This window comes from Poromitra crassiceps (genome assembly GCF_964638095.1).
Source record: "Poromitra crassiceps genome assembly, chromosome: 15".
In the NCBI taxonomy this organism is placed as follows: Eukaryota; Metazoa; Chordata; class Actinopteri; order Beryciformes; family Melamphaidae; genus Poromitra; species Poromitra crassiceps.
Window position 1 is genome coordinate 1,829,613 of NC_139634.1, and position 26,990 is coordinate 1,856,602.

General features: G+C 45.1%; 1 protein-coding gene across 1 annotated transcript in view; it reads left to right on the top strand.

Moving 5' to 3' along the window:
* The first annotated feature begins 1,027 nt into the window (after nt 1-1,027).
* Nucleotides 1,028-26,990, top strand: part of LOC310790413 (DNA-directed RNA polymerase II subunit RPB2) — a 36,899-nt gene continuing 10,936 nt past the window's right edge. Inside the window, exons 1-18 of the mRNA XM_083652098.1 lie at nt 1,028-1,145; nt 3,906-3,978; nt 8,012-8,162; nt 8,352-8,464; nt 10,547-10,766; nt 11,131-11,289; nt 13,819-13,983; nt 15,039-15,235; nt 16,009-16,128; nt 16,439-16,625; nt 18,771-18,914; nt 19,263-19,402; nt 20,876-20,987; nt 21,354-21,508; nt 24,721-24,919; nt 25,257-25,425; nt 26,094-26,190; nt 26,449-26,543. Coding sequence (XP_083508224.1) covers nt 1,127-1,145; nt 3,906-3,978; nt 8,012-8,162; nt 8,352-8,464; nt 10,547-10,766; nt 11,131-11,289; nt 13,819-13,983; nt 15,039-15,235; nt 16,009-16,128; nt 16,439-16,625; nt 18,771-18,914; nt 19,263-19,402; nt 20,876-20,987; nt 21,354-21,508; nt 24,721-24,919; nt 25,257-25,425; nt 26,094-26,190; nt 26,449-26,543 — 2,515 coding nt within the window. The 5' untranslated portion in view covers nt 1,028-1,126. The remainder of the gene's footprint in view (nt 1,146-3,905; nt 3,979-8,011; nt 8,163-8,351; nt 8,465-10,546; nt 10,767-11,130; nt 11,290-13,818; nt 13,984-15,038; nt 15,236-16,008; nt 16,129-16,438; nt 16,626-18,770; nt 18,915-19,262; nt 19,403-20,875; nt 20,988-21,353; nt 21,509-24,720; nt 24,920-25,256; nt 25,426-26,093; nt 26,191-26,448; nt 26,544-26,990) is intronic.

Below are 26,990 nucleotides of genomic sequence, written 5' to 3' on the forward strand. Positions count from 1 at the left end.
CCGATATATGGCTATTGCGTCTTATACCGCACATGCCCATGCTCTGTGGGCATGTGCACATTCCTATCAATTAACTCGCACATGCGCTGCCTCTGGTCATGTGCACATTCCTATCAATTAACTCGGGCATGCACTGCCTCTCACCAACAGCAACCAAACATATGTAGCCTACTTCGCTTATTACCAACAGCAACCAAACATATATACTTATAACAGAAATAGATTAAGAAGTAGAAAACTTGCCTCTCAATGGACGCACACTGTCCAAATACACACAGCAGAAATGAACCAAATCCACTCGATAATATGCTCACACTGATCAGTGCCACTTGCACTCTGCATCAACTTCCCGCAGCAACTGAAGACAGACCGACAGTCTGTCAACCACCCACGGACGCTTTTTATTGTGGATTAGAGGGGGAAAAGGCTGTTTACAGCCATCCACCGAACATACTGCTTCATTGCATAATCCACACCAATCGTTTTCAGCGTGTAGCAACGGAGCTATGTGAATGTTAACTGAGAAATTATTTCCATTTCAAGAAGTCGGCAACCCTACCATAATCTGCTATCTAGCGTTACCTTCTATCTTCCCTAAATCTACTACTAATGTATTGAGGGATAATCGACTAGCATGCTTTAATGCACGCGTTAATTTGATTCAGATGTGCTGATAATATGCAATTTGATTCTTTAAACGTCTTACCTTTCAAAGTACATCATCACAGCCATCTGTTCTGCTGCAACTATGAATGGAAACAGCGACGCTGATAGACCTACTTCCTGGTAATTGGAACTCTGCGAGGCTCCCATGGAGGCTCCGCCCCGCCGCCATCGCTGTAAAAAACTGGTCCATTGGAGTGAACGGAGATGTCGGAACTCTTCTATTATACGGCTCTGGTCAAAAGCATACCCGCGTTGATTACCAGCAATATCGTGACCAGGCCAGATGGTGGCAGTAGAGCAAGCGGTAGCGGTAATCCAGACCTGACCTGGAAGTGTATTATTTTATTGACGCTGGCTGGACGCTGGTTGTTGTCAGTCAACGTAGCAGGCTCAGTCGCATTGAGTGATCTTTGTTTGAGTTTTTCACAGTTGAGTTGAGAGTGTGGAGCTGAGCTGAAACATGTATGAGCAGGATGAAGGTGAGTCTGACACGTTCTCCTCTGGAGGAAACAAACTGCACATACAAACGTTACCAAACCCACATGCTAATGTTAGCCACAGCCTGCGCTAATGGCGCCTTGTACTGTTAACTTCATGTTAGCCAGCAAGCTAACGGACCAGTCTGTGGCTGTCTTATCTAGCGTTAACGGTTATTTCGTCAAAAACAACCCTGCGTGTTTGTTGTTTAGTGTGTGATGATCGCTAAATAGGAATTGACATCAGGCTTCTCAGCTCCAGTCAGTAACCAACGTTAAGCTAAGTTTACCTTGAAACACTCACAGGAGTCCTGCGCAGGTCTAGAAAGTCTGGAACAGTATTACAAAATGACAACACTCATTTCCAGGTCTTGAATAATGGGGGGGGGGGGGGGCGCTCTGTAAAATGTGGGGGTTCAGGTCCGATACACACATAATTCTAGCTTTGATGTTGTTGTTGATTCCACAGTTTGTTGATGTGAAGAATAATGTTCAGATAGGATGCTCTTATCAGCCAGCTGCTCTCAGCATCCAAAATCACATCCAGTCAAGAACATAGGGTCTGCACCAAAATCACATCTAGTCAAGAACATAGGGTCTGCACCAAAATCACATCCAGTCAAGAACATAGGGTCTGCACCAAAATCACATCTAGTCAAGAACATAGGGTCTGCACCAAAATCACATCCAATCAAGAACATAGTGTCTGCACTAACCCTCACCCTCTAACGGTCCAGCCACATTAGGGCGTCATTTGACGCGTGCTGACGCTGCTGCCCATCCACTTTGTATTGAACATGCTGCTCGACGCCTCGCGAAGCATGCTGGGATACCAGACGATGCGTAGCAGGCTTGTGAAGCGACAGTGGGCAACAGAGGGGGCGGGGTGGAGTTTGACAAAGTACAAAGCTAGCCAATTGAGCTCGTCCTAGGACCTACCCTACCCTTCCTGTCCTCTTCCACTTCCTCTCTACCACCAATTTTCAAAGAAGCAAAGTAAATCCAGCAGCAGCTAGCTTGGGAGCACACGTCAAATGACGCGCAAGTGTGGCCGTACCGTGAGCTGACGCTTAACCGGTCACACAAGAAGCCTTCTCTTTTCCTCAGCGCCTCGCTCGGCACGCCTTGAACCCGCCCACAACTCCCATTGACTTCATACCTGGCAGCTTCACGCTTCAAGCGTCACGCTTGGAAAATAGGACTGAATCCTGAACAATGGCTTGAGCGTGCGTTAAGCGTGCGTTGAGCAAGGCATGCGCGCGGCTGGTGTGAACGGCTTCACCTGTTAACAAGGACGCCGAAATGAAACTTGTGCGTTCAGCAGCGTAGGTTGACCTTAGGTTGAGCGTTGCTTCGGTGTATGGTGTGAACGGGCTGTAATTAAAGAGACCTCCATTCACCTAGCCAAAATCCTTTAGGGAATTGAAGTCACAGGTAGGGTCGCATGGGGCAACCTTATTATATCGGAAGCCTAGTTGCTCCAAAAAGTCAGCGGTTATTCTTTTAAAAGACAAAGTTTGACGAGAATCGGCCAGTTGTCTGGAAACAGAGTCCAGACACATGCCCACTGGCATCATTTTGTCTTCTACAGACATTTTGCAATGTATTTTAGACAGCTCAGCCCCCGAACACGTGACAGTAAAGATAGTCAGAAAGATGGCAGATGTGACACATTGCTCAAATTGTCAACAACAACAAAAAGGCCCAAAAGGGTACAATCGGTGAAACCTTTAACATGCACTAGCCCAGAACCTCCATTTATTTTTCCCAGCGGAATCACAAATGATGCCAGTGGGCATGCGTCTGGACTCTGTTTCCAGGCAACTGGCTGATTCTCGTCAAACGTTGTCTTTTAAAAGTATAACCGGTCACTTTTTGGAGCAACTATGCTTCCGATATAATAAGGTTGCCCCATGCGACCCTACCTGTGACTTCAAAGTGCAGAAATAAGGTGATTTTAATGCACGACACAGATTCCCTAAAGGATTTTGGCTAGGTGAATGGAGGGCTCTTAATTATTTTACTGTTGAACTTGACAGGCAATGATCTAAGAGCCTGAGCGTTAGGTCTGCACCAAAATCACAACCAGTCAAGAACATAGGGTCTGCACCAAAATCACAACCAGTCAAGAACATAGGGTCTGCACCAAAATCACAACCAGTCAAGAACATAGGGTCTGCAGTCTGCACCAAAATCACATCCAATCCAATCAAGAACATAGTCTGCCTGGAAATGTTATGGAGTTTTATACTCCTTGAAAAGTGCTTGATTTTCACAATAATCTGGTCTTTCAAATGAAAGTTTGAAAATAATGACACAATAAAGAAGCTAGAACAGCTAAATAAAGTCCTCTGGTGATCCGTTACTCTGGAAATTAGCAAGCATTAAATAATCATGATCAAAACATACAATCAAAGTTAATCTGAACAACTGGTCAAATAAACAGTGACAATATACATTGATTGCTGTGCTGTGGGTGTAAAGGAATATTGTAAACCATTTTTCGCCATTGCATTTACATGAACAATTTAGATGTGATGATAACGGCTTTGACAGTCTGGAAATGTTTGCTTTTGGTTTCTTGAAAGTGCTTGAATGTTATTCTTAAAAAGCTGTATGAACCCTGCTGTCTGCCTACATCATATTGAACACCAGACATCTTCAAAACAAATCAAGGTCTGGAAAAAGTATTTTTAATTGAAAATGTGGAGACTTACTTGATAAAGTTCAGTAATATTCCTCCTTCACACGTGTGTTTACCAGACACCCAGTATGATGAAGATGATGATGAGATCACCCCAGATCTGTGGCAGGAGGCCTGCTGGATTGTTATCAGGTAAAGTAATGTCTTCTCCATCACATGCTATATCCTGCTGTGATCTGCTGAGAAGAGCTGGACCACAGTAGGGCTGTCAGTCTTCCTCTATAATAGAATTCGATTTTCAGTGGCTTTATCATTTTATTATTCGATTTTTAATCGTTTTCTTAATCAGTTTTTAGTCCATATTTTTTATTTTTTATTAAACTGATAAAAAAGTACACATTTTTATTTTGTTTCAGTCCAAGTTAAATGTTATTTCTCTTCCGATTCTAAACATAGTTCAATCCCTTGGTTTGACCAAGTACAACTCTTTTCATAAGCATTTTACTTTGTGTATGAATGGTGGATGAAATCCCTTGGCTTATGCTGAACGCAGAAGAGGACATCGTGACTTTGGCGCTGCTCTGCGATGCCATGGATGTAGGCTATTAAAAAGAACAGGGCATCATGTTTGTAAGTAGAGATGCTGCGATCGAGATTTTTCAATTCCGATCCGATTTCGATATTTTAGCTCAAAACCGATCCGATTCCGATCAAATTTCGATACCCGATTCGATACCGATTTCGATCCGATACCGATACAGCACATATTTAAGTCTCTCTATGCTGTCTGATAGCTAGCAGGCAACAAACATTTTTAGGGTTAGGTATGTATGTGTGTGCTTTGGTAATATAGTATGTAAACGATTTAGTTCATCTAATTCATTTGATGTAAAACTAAAACATAACAATCAAATTAGGGCTGGGCGAGATGGATGATTTAATATTCCATAGCTCTGACCTAAACAAATCTGACATCACTATTGTGATATAATATTTTTTTTAGTAAAGTGTATCAATAGTCAATACAAAAAATAATGGCTTTTATAGAACCGAAAGCCTAGCTGCTTAGTCTGCAGATAAAACATAAAAAATTACATTTAGACTCTTATTGGCATGACGGCAACATATAAGCGGTCTGAATTTTGCATGGGGCCAGTTCTATAGTGAGGCATGGAAAGCCTCACTATACGCCATCATATCTGTGTCGTTTCACTTTTGACTGAAAAATGATGCCTGTAGTCTAGATTAAAGAAAATACATGTATGTGATGTTGACAATTATGTAGGCTATGTGCGCATTCGTTTTCCTTATAGATCATGAGTGCTCCGCAGCTAGCTACGTTAGCTTGCATGTAACGTTTAGCGTTAGTTGATTTTGGAGACACAAACCCTGGACGTTTCATTTTGAGTACGGTAGGCTAATGCATGAGGTTCTCTATGGTTTACGCCAGCTCTGGGAGTATGAAATGCTTTAAATGCGGGGGGTTTTGGTCACAACAAGCTTGTGGAGCGCTGCCCTGCTAGATAGCCTAACCAGCTAGCTAACGTTAGCCATCATCACAACAGTTAACGTTAACGCCAAAACAAATCCGCTGCCTCATCCCCACGTTTGGTTTAGCGTAACGCCAGCTCAGACTTTCCCCTAATCTCAGAAACCTTGCGGGACATGTATTGCAAATTGCAATAGTGGTTGTTTTGTTATAATTTGAAACTGTCAAACTGGTGCGGACGCGTGATTTCGAATCGCACATAGGTTAAGGACGGGTGTGTCTGACGTTTTGGCCCTGGCCATCCTAGGCTCAACGCGGCCTCTGTGCTGCTGCTGCTGCTGCTGCTGCATGCTGGATAGAAATCCTGGAGCGGAGTCATGGAATGGAGTGCTTATATCGAAGCCTTGGATCGGTCATTTTCGCTGGAATCCGATCCGATCCGATCCATGTTTTTTGGCTGATATCGCGCCGATATCCGATCACATGATCGGATCGCAGCATCTCTATTTGTAAGTAACGTTACTACTAGGGATGTTCATCAATTATCGAAAATCGATAATTGATCGTTAAGGAATTGATTCGATCATGTGGAATTTGGATCGATTATTGTTATTATTATTATTATTTTTTAATTATTATTATTTTATTTTATTTTTTGTGGACTAGGTTTGGGTGGAATTCGTTCCTCCTCGCCCCACTCCATTGCACAGCCGACTAACGTGAGGTGGAGCTTCATATAGTCTCTAGTTTTCTGGCTGGGCACGGGCCTTTGTGCCAACAAAACTGTTTTAACTCATTGAATGCCATGGACGTCCTTCGACGTCCAATTAAATAGTGACGTAGAGTGCCACGGACGTCCTTCGACGTCCAATGCGTTTTTTGACGGTGGGACGTCGATCAAAGCCTTCCGCAGCTCCTGTACAACTATAGTAGCTATTGGAGGTCTATAACCTATTTTACAGAACCCTTAGGTGGCGACAGTGCTCTCCAGATTATAGAAATGTCAGGAATACACAGCCTGAATTAGCCTTGATGAAAGAGAACCCGCTCATGCTGCAATCCAGAGCCATGTAGATTGTTCTGGCTGCAACTGACGGTGCGTGCGAACACAGTCAATCCGCGCACACAACTGAGTCCTTCTGCCTCTGTCTGTCTGTCAGCATAGTTTCTCCACATGATTAGCCGCTAGAAAAGCAGCAGCGCGACACTGAAAAGCCAAACCTTTCACTGCAGTCCGCGTGTGGCTTCTCCATGTTGCGCTGCCTGGGAGGCGGCGCTTCCCAGGCTTCCTAGAGACGCTTGGTGCGAGGCTGTGTGTTACTAGTGTGGGGAGGAGTTTTCAGCTGAGGAAGGGGAGGGGGGGTGGGGCACGCAGGGCAGGACACAACTACACCACATCACTACATCAGAAAATATTACCGTATCTAGAGTCAGTGAATGTGCTTGAAATGCTGCATTTCACAAAAGGCTGAATATCTCAGCTTATAATTTGAAATGCCTGAAAACGCTGAAAACAACCTATCTTCTCCGGCTCATAACTAAAGAACGGAAAATGGTATCAATAAACTTTTTTTTGCTGATGATACAATAGAGTCTCCTTGTTCTTTTTGCGTGTTCGGTGTTTACATAGTAATATCACACAATATTCTGTGGGCCTCGAGAAATCACTGAAAACGCTCTGAAAACTCTGGCACTGGGAGCGTCCGTTCTCCAAAAGTGGCTGGCACTCAATGAGTTAAACATGGGGAATTCACACCGGCATGCGCCGGTGGCACAAACAAACGCACCCAGCGGTCTGCGGACCTCAGTGAGGCTCAGGCCTGTTGATTTGACTCTTGTGCTGTCAGCTAAGCTGGAAGACGCCGATTGCCTACATCATGTATCCTCGATACACCTGACATTTAACCTGACATGTAACCTGTTTGTTTACCTGGCCACAGCGCTAGTGTCTGATATTCTTACTACACAGCGGCATCACCATTATAGCTGGCCGAGAACACGCAACGTTATTACCAGACCAGAGTAAAAAAAAAATATATATATATATTATTATTATTATTATTATTATTATTATTATTACGCTATCGATAATTGATCGTTAATTTTCCCCAATTTTCGATTATGGAAATTTTTCAAAATGAACATCCCTAGTTACTACACAGAACTTTGAAACTGGTTATGAAATACTGGTAGCCTACGTGCGTCTATGAGCAGATGAGACCATCAGGGGATTGCATATTTCCATATCATTATAATGCTGCGCACCGGAGAGTTTTGATGTGCTCCACGGACGCGGAGTAGCTGTTTGTTTCTGGAGTCGCGGCCAAGCATGTGAAGAGAGGGAGGGGAGGGGAGAGAAGCATCAGCAGTAATGCACTATTTCATTTCTTTATTCAGTGGGCATAGCCTATGTTTGGGGTTTATGTTAGCATTATTAAAGCAGAAAGTCATAGGAACTGTATAGCTAATATGCATACTTTAATATTTGTTTATTTATCGCAAGTCGTATCGTCATCGCTATATTGAACAATGTTATCGCACATCGCAGATTTTCCTCATATCGTGCAGGCCTAATCCTGAGTGAGTCACACTTTATGTATGAGTCAAATCTTCCTTCCTTTTTAAAATCTGTCTGCCTGTCTGTCTCTCTGTCTCTCTGCCTGTCTCTCTGCCTGTCTTTCTGTCTGTCTGTCTCTCTGCCTGTCTGTGTCTGGCTGCCTCCTGTCTGTCTCTCAGCTCGTACTTTGATGAGAAGGGTTTGGTGCGTCAGCAGCTTGACTCATTTGATGAGTTCATCCAGATGTCTGTGCAGAGGATCGTGGAGGACGCCCCGCCCATCGACCTGCAGGCAGAGGCCCAGCACACCTCTGGCGAGGTGGAAGAGCCGGTGAGGAGCCGGGGTGGAGTGGGTTCCAGAGCACCGGATCCACTCTGGATCTGCTGCTTATACAACCCCAATCCAGTCCCTTAGCTAATGTATTTTCAGAATTTATTGGGAAAAATTATGAAGAAAAACAAAACAAAACTCCTCTGTGTCTCCTCCTCCTCCTGCTGGTCCTGTGTGTCTCCTCCTCAGCCTCGCTTCCTGCTGAAGTTTGAGCAGATCTACCTGTCGAAGCCCACCCACTGGGAGAGAGATGGAGCCCCGTCGCCCATGATGCCCAACGAAGCCCGGCTCCGAAACCTCACGTATGTTTCTGCCTGCTGACGCTCATAGACCTCATTTACTTACTTGAAATTATACCTCATCTTTGAGTGAAAAGGGAAAGAAATAATGAATTATTTTTGACTATAGTTAAGAGCAGAGGCACATATATATTATGTTGATGGATTATCACAGACTGGTATATGTCAAAGTTTAATCAAGACACTGTTTTGAAACTAGGGCTGTCCTCCACTCAGAATCCTGCCAATCGAATTCGACTGTCCAATACGAATATTTGACTATTCTATATATATTTTTTAATTATAGAATATCTTCAGTAATTATTTCGACCACATTAACAGTCAATGTAACAAGAGTGATGGGGACATATTTTGAACATTTAAAAATCAATAAGAGACTGTACAGTATCTGATCATGCAAGATTTGAATTGCCGACGTTGGGCTATTGGATAATGGATTTTCTCTGAATAATGAGACAGGCAGGACACATGTATTTATTTGTTAAATTAACTCATTCTCTGCCAGGGTCATTTCGGTCTGTGTGCTCCCAGTGCCAGGATTTTGAGCATATTTCCTGATCTTCCAGGACCCACAGAATATTCTGTGCTAGGAATAAAATTACACAACATATCTCACAATAAAGCAGAGACTCTCTTCTTACCCCCTGTAAAAAACTGAAACTCTACCATGTTTCCTTGTTTAGTTACAAGCAGTGGAAGTTAGCTTGTTTTCACTAAAAATGCCCTCCTTGGAACAGAAATAGGAGAAAAAGAGGTTTTTAGTGAAGGACACCGTTTCAAGCAGAACTCTCTTTTGAGCCTTTTATTTTTTGCCTCAGTGACACATCAGACACATTATACAGTATTTGTTTTCCCAAATAAATAAATAAAAAATAAGAGAATGTATTTGAGGGAGCTGTGTCGGTCCATCCCGCCCAGTGAGCGGCTACAGAGAGAGAGAGAGAGTCTGGCCCCTGGGGTTTCTTGACAGATGAGGCTTGGCCGCAGTATTTATCAAAGTATGATAAATATGTGCACAAAATCAAATAAATAATTTACTTTTACAGTTGCCATGTGGATTTTTAGCTTAGCTTGATAAAAGCATAAACAAATGGAACGAACCCTTATGTGGTCACACTCACACACTCTCTCTCTCTCTCACACACACACACACACACACACACACACACACACACACACACACACACACACACACACACACACACACAGGAATAACGAGTGCTGTAACGTTACCTGCTGTCACGTTACCTCTCATAACTAACGTTAGCACAGAAGATCACACAATAGCTACGTTAGTGCTGTAAACTTTGAAATGTTTATGTGACACATGTTTCGCCTTGGTTGCTGGGGACGGGTGTGTGACGCGGTTTGACGCGTTTGACGTATCCATGTGATTCCCCCTCCCTTGAGTGTGACAGAGCTGGCAAGAGGAAACGTGAAGCGAGTCATGCCGGCGGCATAAGTTATAAACAATGCGTGACAATTATACTCGAATGTTGTGTGTGTGATCATTTCATCTCAAACGCGATACAAAAAATAGGCTACTTTTTACCATCGTCATCGCTCTCTCCAAGTGGCACCCATTTCTCCTCCTCCGATTCATCTGTGTCAGACGGATCAGAACGCTGTGAAGGGGAGCCTTCGTCGCCCTGGCGCTCCGTTGTGGAGCAACAACAAAAACGCCGGCGTCTTACTCGCCATCGTCGCCAGCCGAGAACTCTGGGTCGGACTCTGTTTCGACCACAGGCTCCACCCATAAATACTAAACTAGCGGGTTCCTTTTATCAGTTTGACTTGAAACAATGTCACAGGCTGGGAAAGTGTCTGATGTAATGTAAACAGCCAAAACATGAAAGTACGTCCGAGTACGTCTTTGGCACAGAACGCCATTGTTAAAAGTACGTCCGGGTACGTCTTTGGCAGAGAATGAGTTAAGCTCGTATAGCCAAATTTTTTATTTCGTTTTTTTTTATACTTTATTTTTACATCCTTAACATTAAAACATGTTACCTACATGAATAAACAAAGTAAACAGCGTAAAATAAGACATTGCCGCTGCTTTATGCGCGCGTGTCTGCTCTGCAGGTACTCGGCGCCTCTGTACGTGGACATCACCAAGACCATCATCAAGGAGGGTGAGGACCAACTCCAGACACAGCACCAGAAGACCTTCATCGGTAAGATCCCCATCATGCTGCGGAGCACCTACTGCCTGCTGAGCGGCCTGACCGACAGAGATCTGTGTGAGCTCAACGAGTGTCCGCTCGACCCGGGGGGCTACTTCATCATCAACGGCTCTGAGAAGGTAACCAAGAAGCGCTCTTTTTTTTTAAGTAAATAGATAGCCGGAACTACTTTCTAAACATGGCCGCCAAGCGCAGTGATTTCACACTGTGCCTCAAACAGACATAACAGACAGTCTAAATCATATTGAACAAACAACAGATAACATCTTCAAAACAAATCAAGGCCTGACTAAAGTATGGTGTGTCAGAAAAGTGAATGGTGATAGCAGCTACCTGTTAGTCTACTGTAATATCACAAATTAGACGATTCATCATCGCAGTTTCACAAGCTCGCCAGCCAAATGATATTATTGTCACTCTGTAATTTCTCTGTTACCAGCCTTACCAAAGTTAAGATGGAATGCGCTCTGGTTGTTTTCTCAGGTCCTGATCGCCCAAGAAAAGATGGCGACCAACACAGTGTATGTGTTTGCTAAGAAAGACTCCAAGTACGCCTACACCGGAGAGTGTCGCTCCTGTCTGGAGAACTCCTCCCGCCCCACCAGCTCCATCTGGGTCAGCATGATGGCTCGAGGAGGACAGGTGATGACATCATCTTCTGCACATGCTCAGTCCGCTCCTCAGGATCAGGAAGTGTTCGGATCTAATAACTTCAATTCCTGTCTTTTCCATATAGACCTTATTCGCTAACCCCGGACAGCGCCATATTGTTGACATACCGTCCTGCAGCTGACAACTATAGTAACGGCCTTATTGTAATTTCTGTTCCATTACAAAATAGCGATAGTGATGACGGCAATAAAAACCCCAGAGTTGTTGTTTGTACGCTGCCGTTAATGCCTGTAATAGTAAACAAAAGAAAAAACGAGGTGAACAGACTTTGCTGTGAGGAGCTGTCAGAAAGTTTCAGCTGTCTCTCCTAACTATCCACACATCTCCTGTGCTGCTGACGTATCCTCCGTCTCGCTCTCTTCACGTCTGTGGACGGTAATTTCGTGTGACAATAAAAGACGGGGCTTGTCCCGTTACGAGAGAGTTTTAAACAAACCACGGGGACTTTATTGCTGTCATTCCTACAGCCATGCCTAACGCAGGTCACCATCCGAACACAATTGGAACGATACAGGTAACGCTAACGGCGGCTAGCTTCCTATAAACGCTGCTCTTACATAGGCTGTCACTTAAAGCGGCTGCGCTATGTCAACAACATGGCGGCAGTGTCAAGTCAAGTCAAGTCAAGTTTATTTATATAGCCCTAATTCACAAGCATGTCTCAGAGGGCTTCACAGAAAGTATGTCTAGCTGATTCTAGCTAACACACAGTAACAAGAATATACAGAATAAAGATAACATTTGAACATTTGAAGAAAGCAGGAGAGTGGAGGAGGGAGGGAGAGGGAGGAGGGAGGAGAGGGGGGAGGTGGGGAGAAAATAGGAAATGTGGAGGAGGAGAGAACAGAGGAGGAGAGATGAGGGTGCAGGGGAGGGAGAGCCAGGGTAGGGGTAGGGTCTAGGGTTGGGGGAGGGGAGGGAGTAGGATACGGGCCCGGATTAGGGCGAGGGTGGGGAGAAATGGGAAATGTGGAGGAGGAGAGAACAGAGAAGGAGAGGGTGCAGGGGAGGGAGAGCAGGGGGAATGTGAGAGGGAGGAGAGGGCAGAGAGGAGGAGAGAACAGAGAAGGAGAGGTGGGAGGGCGCAGGGGAAGGAGAGCAGTGGGAATGTGAGAGAGGGGAGAGGACAGAGAGGAGGAGAGAACAGAGAAGGAGAGGTGGAAGGGTACAGGGGAGGTAGAGTAGAGGTAGGGTCTAGGGTGGAGGGAGGGAGTAGGATACGGGCCCGGATTAGGGCGAGGGTGGGGAGAAAATGGGAAATGTGGAGGAGGAGAGAACAGAGAAGGAGAGGTGGGAGGGTGCAGGGGAAGGAGAGCAGGGGGAATGTGAGAGAGGGGGGAGGACAGAGAGTAGAGGTAGGGTCTAGGGTGGAGGGAGGGAGTAGGATACGGGCCCGGATTAGGGCGAGGGTGGGGGGAAAATGGGAAATGTGGAGGAGGAGAGAACAGAGAAGGAGAGGTGGGAGGGTGCAGGGGAAGGAGAGCAGGGGGAATGTGAGAGAGGGGGGAGGACAGAGAGGCAGAGAAGGAGAGGTGGGAGGGTGCAGGGGAAGGAGAGCAGGGGGAATGTGAGAGAAGGGAGAGCAGGAAGTGGCAGGGATTCAGGAAAATAGGGGAGAAGAGGAGAAGGAGCAGAGGGGGGGAGAATGAGGAGAGAGCAGGAGAAGGGAGGGGGGGGCGGTGGGATGTGGGGGAGGAAAGAGCATGGAAAGAGAGGAGAACAAGAAGGGGGAAGAAGGGAAGAAGCGGGGGAAGGGGGAAAGAGAGGGGGGGGGGAGAAGATCAGACAACTGACTACTCTAAGCATTAACCAGAGCTAACTGGGACATAGTATCTAGCTAATCTACAGCCTAGTGGCAGTGGGCGTGAGTGACGTCAATTGAATAATATAGACGGTTTTAACTTGACAACAAAAACATTCTAAATTGAACCCCCGCTCACTTCCTGTTGCAGTGTTTGCTATGGACATAAAAGAAAAAAAACATTCAAGTGCAGGACTGACCATTCCGTGAAAACTGTCTATACAGCTGAGCAGCGAAAACAAAAGTAACGATGTCGAGTGAATATTTCTGCAGTTTGAATGCTGAGAAAAAGGAAGTGCTGTGGGGTTGCGCTCTGGTGAAAACCGTCTATAGTCTATACTGCTCACAGCATGGTGCCATATCAACAGTGTATCAGCAAACATATTCACAACATGTCAGCAACATACCAGCATGTCAGCAACACCTTAGCAACATGTCAGCGAGTGTTCACACTAGTGCTGTCTTAATTGTGCTTTAACCGCACACTTAAAAACTTCATGCAAGTGAGAATTGCAAAAATAAGTCAGAATACTGTTATCAGGGTTCCCTTTTGGGAAGTTTTGGAAAAATATAGCTAAAGTTGCAATCCGAACATAAAAATAGTATAGCGTAAATTGGCGCGTAACGTCCAACGTCTGTGTTTAATGTTGAGCATAATTGCGCCTTAAGACTGACTGACTGCTTTTGTTTCTTCACAGGGAGTGAAGAAGAGCGCCATCGGCCAGAGGATCGTGTCCACGCTGCCTTACATCAGACAGGAAGTGCCCATCATCATCGTGTTCCGCGCGCTGGGCTTCGTGTCAGACAGAGACATCCTGGAGCACATCATCTACGACTTTGACGACCCTGAGATGATGGAGATGGTGAACACTTTACTTCCACTTAGTTTAGTTTAGTTGTGACTCGTGCCTGTTGGCCCCACTGCTGCACAGAGCTTCAGCGTGTTCATTCAAGGAAGGACTCACTCACTCACTCACTCACACTTTGCCTGTTCAAAACCTGCCTGTTCTGAACGGGCTGATTGCTTGGCCCGTATATGGTTTAAATCCAGACAGAACCATAGAAGCAGTTTACGGCCTTCCATTGGTTGTTTCTGCTGTCAATCAAAGGTGTCTGCGCTCCAATTGGATAGTGTTACTGCATTGTGTGTGCTCGTTCTTCTCTCTCCGGCAGTTTAACGGAGCGGGGTGCGTGCCTTTGCCCCGCTCAGCCAGTCAGAGCGCTGAGGCCCCGCCCGGCTGTTATGTGACAGTGTTTAAATCAAACAACCCCGCTGCACTCAGAGCTGAGCCTCTGGCTGTTTGCATGTTTATTCAAAGTTCATTAATATGGAACGTGTCGAGTACGCGGGTCGCGATACGATTGTATCACGATACATTGCGATACAATACATATTGCGATACTCTCCACAATTTACTCAAAATAAAAAAATAGAGCTAAAAATACAACACACTGTGTACCACACAGGTAGTGTAATAATATGTACATCACTTTATACTGATAACTTAGTGGACAAATTGAGTCAAAACTACAGAGTGTTGAGTGTGTTACTGAACGCACTGAAATAAAAAGTATTCTTATTGTGTCACTGAACACATGGCTCTGCAAAAAAATCGATATGGGAAATATCGATACAGTATTGATACTGTATCGCAGAAAAAAGTATTGCGATGTATTGCGTGTCGATTTTATTGCACAGCCCTACACACACACACACACACAGTTATTCCTTGCGTATAGTATGATGAAAGATCAGGCATATGGATCTTGCCGGTGTTCCAACTATTTGACCTGTAGTGTGTGTGAGGTCATCATTGGGCGTCCCCACCCGTTGACCTGTAGTGTGTGTGATGTCATCATTGGCCGTCCCCACACGTTGACCTGTAGTGTGTGTGATGTCATCATTGGGCGTCCCTAGGTGAAGCCCTCTCTGGACGAAGCCTTCGTGATCCAGGAGCAGAACGTGGCTCTGAACTTCATCGGCTCCAGAGGAGCCAAGCCTGGCGTGACCAAGGAGAGGAGGATCAAATACGCCAAGGAGGTCCTGCAGAAGGAGGTGCTGCCGCATGTTGGAGTCAGCGACTTCTGTGAGACCAAGAAGGCTTACTTCTTAGGGTGAGCTCACTTATACAGATATACACATACAGATTTGTGTGTGGGGCATGTTGGCCTCTATTAGATCCTTCAAACACTCAAGATTGTGTGTGTGTGCGCGTGTGTGTGTGTGTGTGTGTGTGTGTGTGTGTTGTTTGGTGTTGTCTAAGTCAGGGTCAGAGTCCTGCACCGGGTCAGGTTACTCGCAAAAAGCTTGTGTTGGTAACGGGTAAAAAATATACTTTTATAAATTCATGGGCACGGGTAAAAATGAACTAAACGCGGGCGGGCAGTGCTTGAGAAGAACATCGAGCCATGTATGTTTTTGTGTTGCGCTCAGACTGAATTCAGTCACTTACGGTAATCTTGTGCATCTCGTAGCCAAAATAAGATCTAAAGAACGAAGATTATCTTTTTAACCGATAGAAATGCTCGTTGTCAGACCAGTACGCAGCTGGCTACGCTACGGGAGCTGGTTGATCCAAAAATGCACACCGTTTCCTACAGTTGTGTCAGATCGAGGTCGGATCACGTTCTCACCACAAACGAAACGCTCCAGAGTTCGTTTAGAAGCGGCCTGAGACCTTTTCTTGGCGATCTCGGCCTGCTTGATTGATCCCGCATCTGAGCGCGATTGCGTGTTCACACGTCTAAAGGAACCGCACCAAGCGGGTAAACGCTTCCTGTTTCCCAACAACTGCTCCAAATGAGACAGGTGTGTGAGTGAATACACCCCAAGTGTGTGTTGTGTTTATTGTAAGTGTGTGTTGTAACTAAGTGTGTGTTGTTTTTAGGTACATGGTGCACAGGCTGTTGCTAGCCGCTCTGGGCCGCAGAGAGCTGGACGACAGAGATCACTATGGCAACAAGAGGCTGGACCTGGCCGGCCCGCTATTGGCTTTCCTCTTCAGGGGGTGGGGCTTGTTTCCTTCTTCTCATCTTTATTTACCCGTTCACTGATGATGGAACCATGAATAATAATTAATATTTCCATCCATCTCCTCCTTTTCAAAATAGACAGTAATTTAGCTTAAAAACAGTAGAAAAGAGAAATTGTACTCTCAATTTGTACTAATTAAGATTCCAAAAGTGCAGTGAAATCATTTTGCTGTTCATATCCAGGCTAGAGATTTGCAGTAATCACCATCATTTCAGAATAAAACAGAATAAAGAACGATGGGATTGGGATTTGACAGACGCACTCTTCTTGTCTCCCGTCGGCAGCATGTTTAAGAACCTGCTGAAGGAGATCAGGATCTACGCTCAGAAGTTCATCGACAGAGGGAAAGACTTCAATCTGGAGCTGGCCATCAAAACACGCATCATCTCCGATGGCCTCAAGTACTCTCTGGCCACCGGGAACTGGGGAGACGTGAAGAAAGCTCACCAGGCCAGAGCTGGAGTCTCCCAGGTACCACACACACACACACACACACACGCTCACCAGGCCACAGCTGGAGTCTCCCAGGTACCACACACACACACACACACACACACACGCTCACCAGGCCACAGCTGGAGTCTCCCAGGTACCACACACACACACACACACACACACGCTCACCAGGCCAGAGCTGGAGTCTCCCAGGTACCACACACACACACACACACACAACGCACGAGCACACACACACATACTAGAGCCCGATCGATACTGGATTTTTGAGGCCGATACCGATATTCTTATATTATATTATACACATTATATTACAAAAAAAATTGCAATGATCTCTCAAATATCAAACACTTGACAAAGATATGACTTGACTTGACATGACTTGAGATATGTAATGTAGGCAGGATATTTGACAGCTTATCAATTAACTTTATTGTCCAAAATGACATTAATGCAATGAAACAGTAAACTTCACTGGGAATTTAATAATTATAAATAAATAACTAGAAATAGAAAAACACAAATAGAACAAATAGAAAATATAACTTGAGTTAAAGTCGAAGTGAACCGGAGGCGAATGCAATAGCACGAGCGTCGGAGACTGAAAACAAATTGAGAGGCGGACCATATACGTGTCGATGATTTGATTTGACAATTCTGTCGACTGGCTTTGGCATTGTTCAATCATGGCGTGTTCCACCCCCAAATCGAGTGGGATTCAGCGTGTTGTCGTGCTACGCGAGTGGGATCCGCGGAGTACCAGGCAGCCACTTGCTTCGTGCGGAGCGAGCGGACAATCCGATGCATGGGTGCTGCCCGCCCGCCTGAAATCTCAGAGGGCAGACCCCTGACTACGCTATTTCTGTAAATACGATATTCCTGGAATGCGCGTTTTAACGAGCCAGTTACATTTCTTTGCATTCTTAGAGATTATAGTTTTTGTTTTTGTTCATGTTTCATGCAATTGGCCAAGTTAGTAGTTAGTTTATGGGATAGGAATTCTGCCAGATGACAGGCGCTAGGCGCCATTTTCTACTTCATTTGGAAGAGAAAATTATCCTGAAATGAAGATTTGATTGATAGCTGCATGTCGTGATATGATTGGTTGAAATGGGGTAGAAATTTGATAGTACTATGTGACGTCAGCAAACTGTAGGTTAGTGTTATCAATGAAATCTTGAAAAATGAACTTTTGATGTGAAAAACTAAAGGAATTCGATTTTTGTGATTTTTTTTTGCATACATCATTAAATAGGTGCACTGCATACCCAGGTATTTGAATTAAAAGAAAAGAAAAGTCATTTTTGGGTTCAGCTCGACTTTAAGAAAAAAGATCAAATATACACAACATACTGTCTATAACTTAAATAATATAACATAAAAAAATATCTGCAATACCGGCCAACATATCGGCCGATAATATCGGTGGACCGATATATTCAGTCGGGCTCTAACACACACACACACACACAGACACACAGACACTCCTTTCACACTGAGATCCAGCCGAGTTATTCCGGGCTACAGCCTCTGACTGACAGGCTCAACCCTACGGTATAACAACTTGTTAGTCATTATGCCTGCCTACATTAGTGACCTTTTCCCTCAAATACTGATGCTTCTGTGCTGTTGGTATTTACAATCCCTTCAGTCCCTCATCTGATAAGATTGTTGCTTTTAGATGTGTTATGACAGAAAGAGTATGAAACCCAGGACCAAACTAGTCATACATTGTCATTGTGTTACCGTACTTAAGGATGGAATTATAGGGAAATAAATGAATCCCCTTTTTGCTGGGGACCCCACTTTGAGAACCACTGGTTTAAGCGATTAGTCGATCAACAGAAAATTAATGGCAAACTATTTTTTATAATAAATTAATTGTTTAGACTAATTAAAAAATAAATAAAATAAAATCCTCTGGTTCCAGCTTCTTAAATGTGAATATTTTCAAAAGACAAAAAGAAAGACAAAAGAAGACATTTGAGGACGTCATCTTGGGCTTTGGGGAAAAAGTGCTCGACATTTTTCACAGTTTTCTGACATTTTATCGACCAGACAACTAATGGATTAGTTGAGAAAAGAACCCACAGATGAATTGATAATGAAAATAATGGTTAGTTGCAGACCTGCTTCTCAGTGTGTCTCCGTGTTTCTCAGGTGCTGAACCGGCTGACGTTTGCCTCCACCCTGTCCCACCTGAGGAGGGTCAACTCCCCCATCGGCCGTGACGGCAAGCTGGCCAAGCCCAGACAGCTGCACAACACACTGTGGGGCATGGTGTGTCCTGCAGAGACACCCGAGGTAACACACACACACACGAACGCGCACACACACACACACCCAGACACCCACACAGGTTTACAATAGGGATGTTCCTAGTTACTAATTTCCCTGTCGATTCAATTTTAATTGATTTGAGTTGAATCATTAAACAAAAATAAAAAGGTTGAGAACCACTGCTCTACTGAAAAGACCAGAGTTCTTCCCGGGTTATGGTCTGTCAGGGTTATGTGCTGTTGTCCCGTTGGCACAAGGAGCCGTTTTCAAAATGGCGGCTGTGCTGTTGTCAAAACAAAAACACTCGAGTTTTGTCTCTCTTGGCTTCTAAACTCTTTGCCTAAGCTGTATCTTGTGTCATTCATGTTGCAGGGCCACGCTGTGGGCCTGGTGAAGAACCTGGCTCTGATGGCCTATATCTCTGTGGGCTCCCAGCCGTCTCCCATCCTGGAGTTTCTGGAGGAGTGGAGCATGGAGAACCTGGAGGAGATCTCTCCTGCCGCCATCGCAGAGTGAGTCACATGACAGCAGCCACTTCTGACTGTACAGGTTTAGAACTGATAACTACAAATAGTAAAAAATGGCTGACAGGGTTCCTACGCAGGTCTAGCCTGGTTCAAACAATCCAGATCCGTGAACTCACATTCTTTTTCGTTTCGTGGATCCGTTTATTTCAGTGGGTGGAAGTAGCCAGTCCTTCAGCCAATCAGCACATCCAAATCCACTCGGAAAAACGGTGAAATCATGTCTTTTCTGCTGAGAAACTCCACTGTTGCATACTCTAGTCTATTTCTGAAATAACGTAACATACATTCTACATAACATTATGTAGAATCAGGGGAGTCTAGAGAACAGGGCTTTTCAAAGTCGGAGGCAATGGGCCTTCCCTCAAGACAAAGCTCTGAAAAAGGTGCCTGCTTGCAGTTTCACCAAATTCTTGGATGCCTATACAAAAAAATCTCCAAAACTACTGTCTAAGTACGCACGCACATTTAGACTATATGTGATTCGATCACTTTTGATAGTTTTGATAGCTAATGTAATAAATAATGTAAAATAAATAAATAATACAAAAAAATCACTCCTACTCACTGAGCCTCCCCTGAAACTGTTTGGAGCCCCCCTGGGGAGCCCCGCCTCCCACTTTGAAAACCTCTGCTATAGAACATCAAGGTTTGGTCAACAAACATGAAACAACAAGACACTGAGTCTAATAACATGGCTACGCTGTGCCGTTATCACACTCAGTGACTCCAGCTTGGTCGATGCTCTCTATATGTTGCTGCAGGTTCAGGCTATTGGCTGGGCTCAGCAGAGAAGCACTTACACATTCAGGCGGTGTCTCGTCATAGACGCGTGGGTCAGCATGCCCCCGCGGCCACATACACACACATTACCGGAAGTTCTTCTTCCTCTTCTTCTGTGGTGTTTTATGGCAGTTGGCATCCTTTATGTTGCATTACCGCCTCCTTCTGGATTTATCCATCCACTGTTTCCCTACATTCTGAACTTCTACTCTCCTTAACTCACCCTTGGACCATTACTTGTCCCGTTACCGGAAGTAACATGACCGACTGTATCTATATATACTGTATCTATACCCACATCATCAGTGGGTATGATATCACCAGTGATTTAAGACATCACTGATGATGTCACAATTTCTATGCATAAGTGACATTAGTTTACATCAGTTCACTCAGTGTATTGTCATTGTGACATCATCAGTGATTTATGACATCACTGATCGCAATTCTACACTAGAATTCTTACTGTTCATGCTTGACATCACACTTGTGTCATGTCACACTGATGACATCACAATTGTTCGAATGTGAACGTAGATATTATGCCTTCCGCATTATGACATCATCGGTGATATAGACGCCTTGGCCTACAAAGGTGCACAGTGCACCTGCATCACATGTTACACTGTAATACCTGGTGACCAGTGTAACATGTTAACAGTGGTGACTCTTTTGCAGCGCCACCAAGATCTTTGTGAATGGCTGCTGGGTGGGGATCCACAAAGACCCGGAGCAGCTGATGAACACGCTGAGGAAGCTGAGGAGGCAGATGGACATCATTGTGTCTGAGGTAACTCCGCCCCTTCCTGTCAGAACAAACAGACCCGATGTAACTCCGCCCCTTCCTGTCAGAACAAACAGACCCGATGTAACCCCCCCCCCCCCCCCTTCCTGACACCAATATGATCCGGCCAAGCCAATGCAGAAGTGCCTTACAGCCCGTACACACCATACGCCGAAGCTACGCAGCACGGAGGTAGTTTAATTTCAGCATCCTTGTTAACAGGCGAGACCGATCACACCAGCTGCACGCCACGCCACGCTGAAGCCACACTGAAGTGACGCATGCATGCATGCTGCAGCCATAGTTTCAGCTTCTGTTCTATTTTTCTGTCTGTCTGACTGATTTTCTGTCTGTCTGTCTCTCTGTCTCCAGGTGTCGATGATCAGAGACATCAGGGAGAGAGAGATCAGGATCTACACGGACGCGGGGCGGATCTGCAGACCGCTGCTGATCGTAGAGAAACAGAAACTGCTGCTGAAGAGGAGACACATCGACCAGCTGAAGGAGAGAGAGTACAACAACTACAGGTACAAATGAGAGAGAGTAGGCTCTCTCAGCTACCACACAGGGTGCTGGCAGAGAGTACAACAACTACAGGTACAGAGGAGAGAGAGGAGGCTCTCTCAGCTACCACACAGGGTGCTGGCACAGCCACCGGGAGCAATTTGGGTAGTTAGTATCTTCCCCAACCCCAAGGACACTTTGTCATGCCCGGGATCGAACCTCCGACGCTCTGATTAGTGGATGACCCGCTCTACCTCCTGTCTGTGTTTCTGTCTCTTTGTAGGCCAGTCATTATATGGTTGAACCCTGAACAAATGTATGTTATTTAACATGCCCAATAGTACTAGAATCCATTAAAAAACCCTTTCTATCAGTTTGTTCAGGGTTAGGTACTTTTTTCATCATGACTGGTCTACAGGGGGCGCTACAGCGCTACAGAATTATGGATCTAAATCAGAGGTGCCCAAATTCTTTCCTATGAAGGGCCAAAAATGAATGGGGATGGAGGGCCGTGGGACAAAAATAAATGTTGGTGTTTTGTGAATGACATAACATATTATATGACATGACATAACATATTATACAACATGACATAACGTATTATACAACATGACATAACGTTTTATACGACATTACATAACATTTTATACAACATGACATAACATTTTATACGACATGACCATAACGTATTATACGAGGGATCAGCTGAGCAGCATTTTGGTAAACAAAACGCGTTTCCGGGTGGAAACGCCAATGGAACCCTATGGAGTGAGAGGAGACATGTATATATTATACATCAAACTCTTGAGCTAATTCTCTCACTCAGAATGTCAAAAATATAAGCGATGTCATGTATAGTTTTTGAGATATGAACGTTTGTTTGGCACAACTCATACTATTAACTGCTGCGGTTCCGGGTGTTTTGTGGTGATTTGTTGTTGTTGTGACGTCACGCTGATTCCTCGTATAGTTTATAGGCAATTTACATTCTAAATCTTAATTTTCAAAACAATAAAAACACTACTCTTTTATCTGCTTAACACATTCAGTGCCAGCGACGCCATATGGCGTCATTAGAAATTTACCGTACAGTGCCAGCGACGCCAAATGGCGTCATAACTCGATTTTTTTTTTTTGACGGGGGGGTGTCGATCTATGCCTCTTACATCGCCTCTTACAATATTCAGAGGTATTGAATGTGTCTAACCTATTTTACAGAACCCTTAGGTGGCGACAGCGCTCTCCAGATGAGAGAACGTGGAGTGAAACACACAGAAGAAGTCATTGGGGGGAAGGAAATCGCATCGCATCCGTCCGTATGCAGCGGCTTCATTGAAGCAACGTTTAGCTGTGCCCCTGCAGCAGCCAATCTGCTATCACAATTGAGCACCTCGATGTCCGCTGCAACAGCCTCCGTGTCTGCTGCAACACATGATCAGCCGTGGATTTGTTATTATTCTCAACTCGAAGCATGGGAGCTGGTACACGCGGCTGTAAAAAAGCAGGATCTAGCGGACTTTTTCAGTGCTGAGCACAGGCAGAGAAAACGAGAAAACAGCAGAGCAGAGAGACACTCCTCCCACAACGGGGGGGGGGGGGGGGGGGGGGGGCACGCAGAGCCAAGTACACAACACAGACCCAGACAGCAGGACAGGGTTGGCAAACGCAAGCCAGAATATCCGATGCCCACCAGCAGCAAAAGATCAGCAAGAAGCTGCAACCAGCAGCGCATGCAGGCGCCAGCGCTGCTGGTTTCAGCTAAAAATATTATTCTTCCAAACAAAATTCCCTTGCCTTCATTGTTTTATTGAAGGAAATTATTTTTGAGGTGTGACTACATCAGAAAATTAGCTTCAGAGTCAGTGATGTGCTTGAAATGTTTAATTTCACAAAAGGCTCATTATCTCAGCTCGTAGAAAAAAAGCTCTTTTTTTCGTTCAATCAAGCTATCTTCTCCGGCTCATAACTAAAGAACGGAAAATGGGATCAATAAACTTTTTTTTGCAGGTGATAGAAGAGAGTCTCATCGTTATTTGTGCGTGTTCAGTGTTTACATAGTAATTATTAAAGAAATTATATGACTGTTTTAAAATGCATTGCGGCCTATGTGGCACAGCAAGCAACCTTTTGCCCAAGGGCCGTGGCACTGAAAGTGTTAACAATAAATAATTGTATTAATTTGCAGTTGATTGTTAAAAAAAAAATCTTTAAAAAATATCCATAATGCTTCTTCTTGGGAGCATAAAGATATTTAAGAGGAAAGACACCTTTCTGACAGAAAGTGCATTCAGCTCAAGGTGCTTTAGAACATTAAAAACAATATTGTCCACCTTTGTAATCAAGAGTGGTCATTTGACTTGACAAACTGACAAAAAAAAAACACTAAAATACACCAAATAATAAGTCAAAATTGTATAATAAGTTTACATTGAGCACCGTTTAAGTTACACATCACAATATGCCAATATTATGACACATTTTTCAATGCCTTGTGCTACAGTTAGTTATTATCACTTTGCAATATCAGCGGGAGACATGAAGCCTGTCTGTCTTTCCAAAGTCTTTCAACATTAGACAGTTGACTTACTGTACTGACAGGTTGAGGATGTCATGGAGGTGAGAGTCAGACAGTGGGCGGCCATGATCCAAATAAAACCACAGGAGGAAACGTGGAGCGTCTAACAGACTGACTTGTTGTCAGCTTGCAGGACCTGACAGACTGAGTTGTTGTCAGCTTGCAGGACCTGACAGACTGAGTTGTTGTCAGCTTGCAGGACCTGACAGACTGAGTTGTTGTCAGCTTGCAGGACCTGACAGACTGACTTGTTGTCAGCTTGCAGGACCTGACAGACTGAGTTGTTGTCAGCTTGCAGGACCTGACAGACTGAGTTGTTGTCAGCTTGCAGGACCTGACAGACTGACTTGTTGTCAGCTTGCAGGACCTGACAGACTGAGTTGTTGTCAGCTTGCAGGACCTGACAGACTGAGTTGTTGTCAGCTTGCAGGACCTGACAGACTGACTTGTTGTCAGCTTGCAGGACCTGACAGACTGACTTGTTGTCAGCTTGCAGGACCTGACAGACTGACTTGTTGTCAGCTTGCAGGACCTGACAGACTGACTTGTTGTCAGCTTGCAGGACCTGACAGACTGACTTGTTGTCAGCTTGCAGGACCTGACAGACTGACTTGTTGTCAGCTTGCAGGACCTGACAGACTGACTTGTTGTTGTTGTCAGCTGGCAGGACCTGGTGGCGAGTGGCGTGGTGGAGTACATCGACACGCTGGAGGAGGAGACGGTGATGCTGGCCATGACCCCAGACGACCTTCAGGAGAAGGGCGTGGCCTACTGCTCCACATACACACACTGTGAGATCCACCCATCCATGATCCTGGGTGTCTGCGCGTCGATCATCCCCTTCCCCGATCACAACCAGGTACCAACACCAAGCCAACTTCACTCTACTACTGCTGCTGCAAATATACAGAAGGAAAACTGCTTTGTTATAGCTTGTAAAATCTTCTATTGTATACTATCTGTGTGTATTATGTGTGTATTGTAGGGCTTTGAAATCCTTGAAAATACATGAATTGAGCCAGTGGTTAGCACTGTTGCCTCACAAGAAGAAAGTCCCGGGTTCGAACCGCGGTCACGCCTCACACTTTGAAAAGCGCTGGGCTAGGGGAAAGGGGCTGTAGCTAGGGACAGGAAGCACGGAGGCATACATCCACATGCAGAGAGCTGACACTGTTGTGTGTGTGTTTTGCCGTCAGTCTCCCAGGAACACGTACCAGTCGGCCATGGGGAAGCAGGCCATGGGCGTCTACATCACTAACTTCCACGTGCGTATGGACACGCTGGCTCACGTGCTGTACTACCCTCAGAAGCCCCTGGTCACCACGCGCTCCATGGAGTACCTCCGCTTCAGAGAGCTGCCTGCAGGTATGCCCTCACTGCTCTCAAAGCACTTGATCTTTTTCACAGCAGCCATTCTGTGTTTAACCCATTGAGACCTGATGCAGCATTTGAGTGTATATCCCTCATCTGTGTGTGTATCCCTTTAAGAACGCGAACCGCGTGACTCGGTTCGCGGTCTTAAAGGGATACACACACAAATGCTGCATCAGGTATCAATGGGTTAAAAGGGCCATTTTGACGCGGTCTGGTGAAAGGGGGTAACAAGTAGGCAACCGTGAAATCGCACAAATCACGATAAAATGTTGTTAGCGTGAATTCGCTATATGCCAGGCAGCATGTGTGCTACTGATGACATCATCTGGCTGCCTGGCACAAATATTGCCAGGCGTCTGTCTGGCTGTCGCCCACTGATGGTGTCATTTGTAAAGGCATCGCTGAATGCTATCTTATTTGCTGATAGGCTGATCTGTCAAGACAGACTTTCGATTTGAACCGATGCATTCCCAGATTCGAACAAGGCGAATATCGGCCGATTACGATGTACATAAATCAGTACATACCTAATTGTAATTGGTTAATTTTCTGTCGATCAGCTAATTGTTTGATCACTAATTGACATAGTGAAAGGTGTTTTGCTGCTGTTTAGATTTCAGATGTCTGCTGTTAAACTGAAGCACCTTGTGTCTTGTCAGGTATCAACTCCATCGTGGCGATCGCTTCGTACACCGGCTACAACCAGGAGGACTCTGTCATCATGAACCGATCGGCCGTGGACCGCGGATTCTTCAGGTGGGCGGAGCCTCTCCCTCCTCAGCGCGTCCTGCTGTGGGAGTGGTGCTCTCAGCAGCTTATACAGTATCTATATCACACACTGTGGCCAAGGCAGAGAGAAATATCAAATGGAAGTTTAGGCAGACATGTTTTCTGTCTGTCCCCGTGACATATTACAGAGAGACTGAAAGGTGTTTCCTGTCTTGCAGGTCTGTGTTCTATCGCTCCTACAAAGAGCAGGAGTCTAAGAACTGAAAGGTGTTTGCTGTCTTGCAGGTCTGTGTTCTATCGCTCCTACAAAGAGCAGGAGTCTAAGAAGGGCTTCGATCAGGAGGAGATCTTCGAGAAGCCGACCAGAGAGACCTGTCAGGGTCAGTGATGACATCAGTGATGACATCAGTGATGACATCAGCAGCTTCTCTTCTTCCTCCTTTCTCAGCTGTTGCATCAAACAATAATGTCGCCCTCTTCTCAATCTGGGAACCCAGAGTCAATTTTTATTTGAAAAATAGACTCTGGGACAGCCCTACCTTTTTTCCCAGCTTCCTGTACAGAGCGCCTCTCCTGCCACCGTCACTTCCTTTTCTGTCTCCGTTTCTAATAACGTTAACACAAAAACACTCTGCATAGAAGACGTCAACTCATCTCAACAACAACAGTGGAAAATGACTGGAGGTGTAGTTGTTGTGACTCGTAGTATCGCCAAAGTCGCACCACTGTTTACAGTCTGAATAGCAATTTGCGCCGCGACTTTGGCGATACTACGAGTTGCCGACCAAAAATTGACTGGGTTCCCAGATTGCCCTCTTCTGGGAACG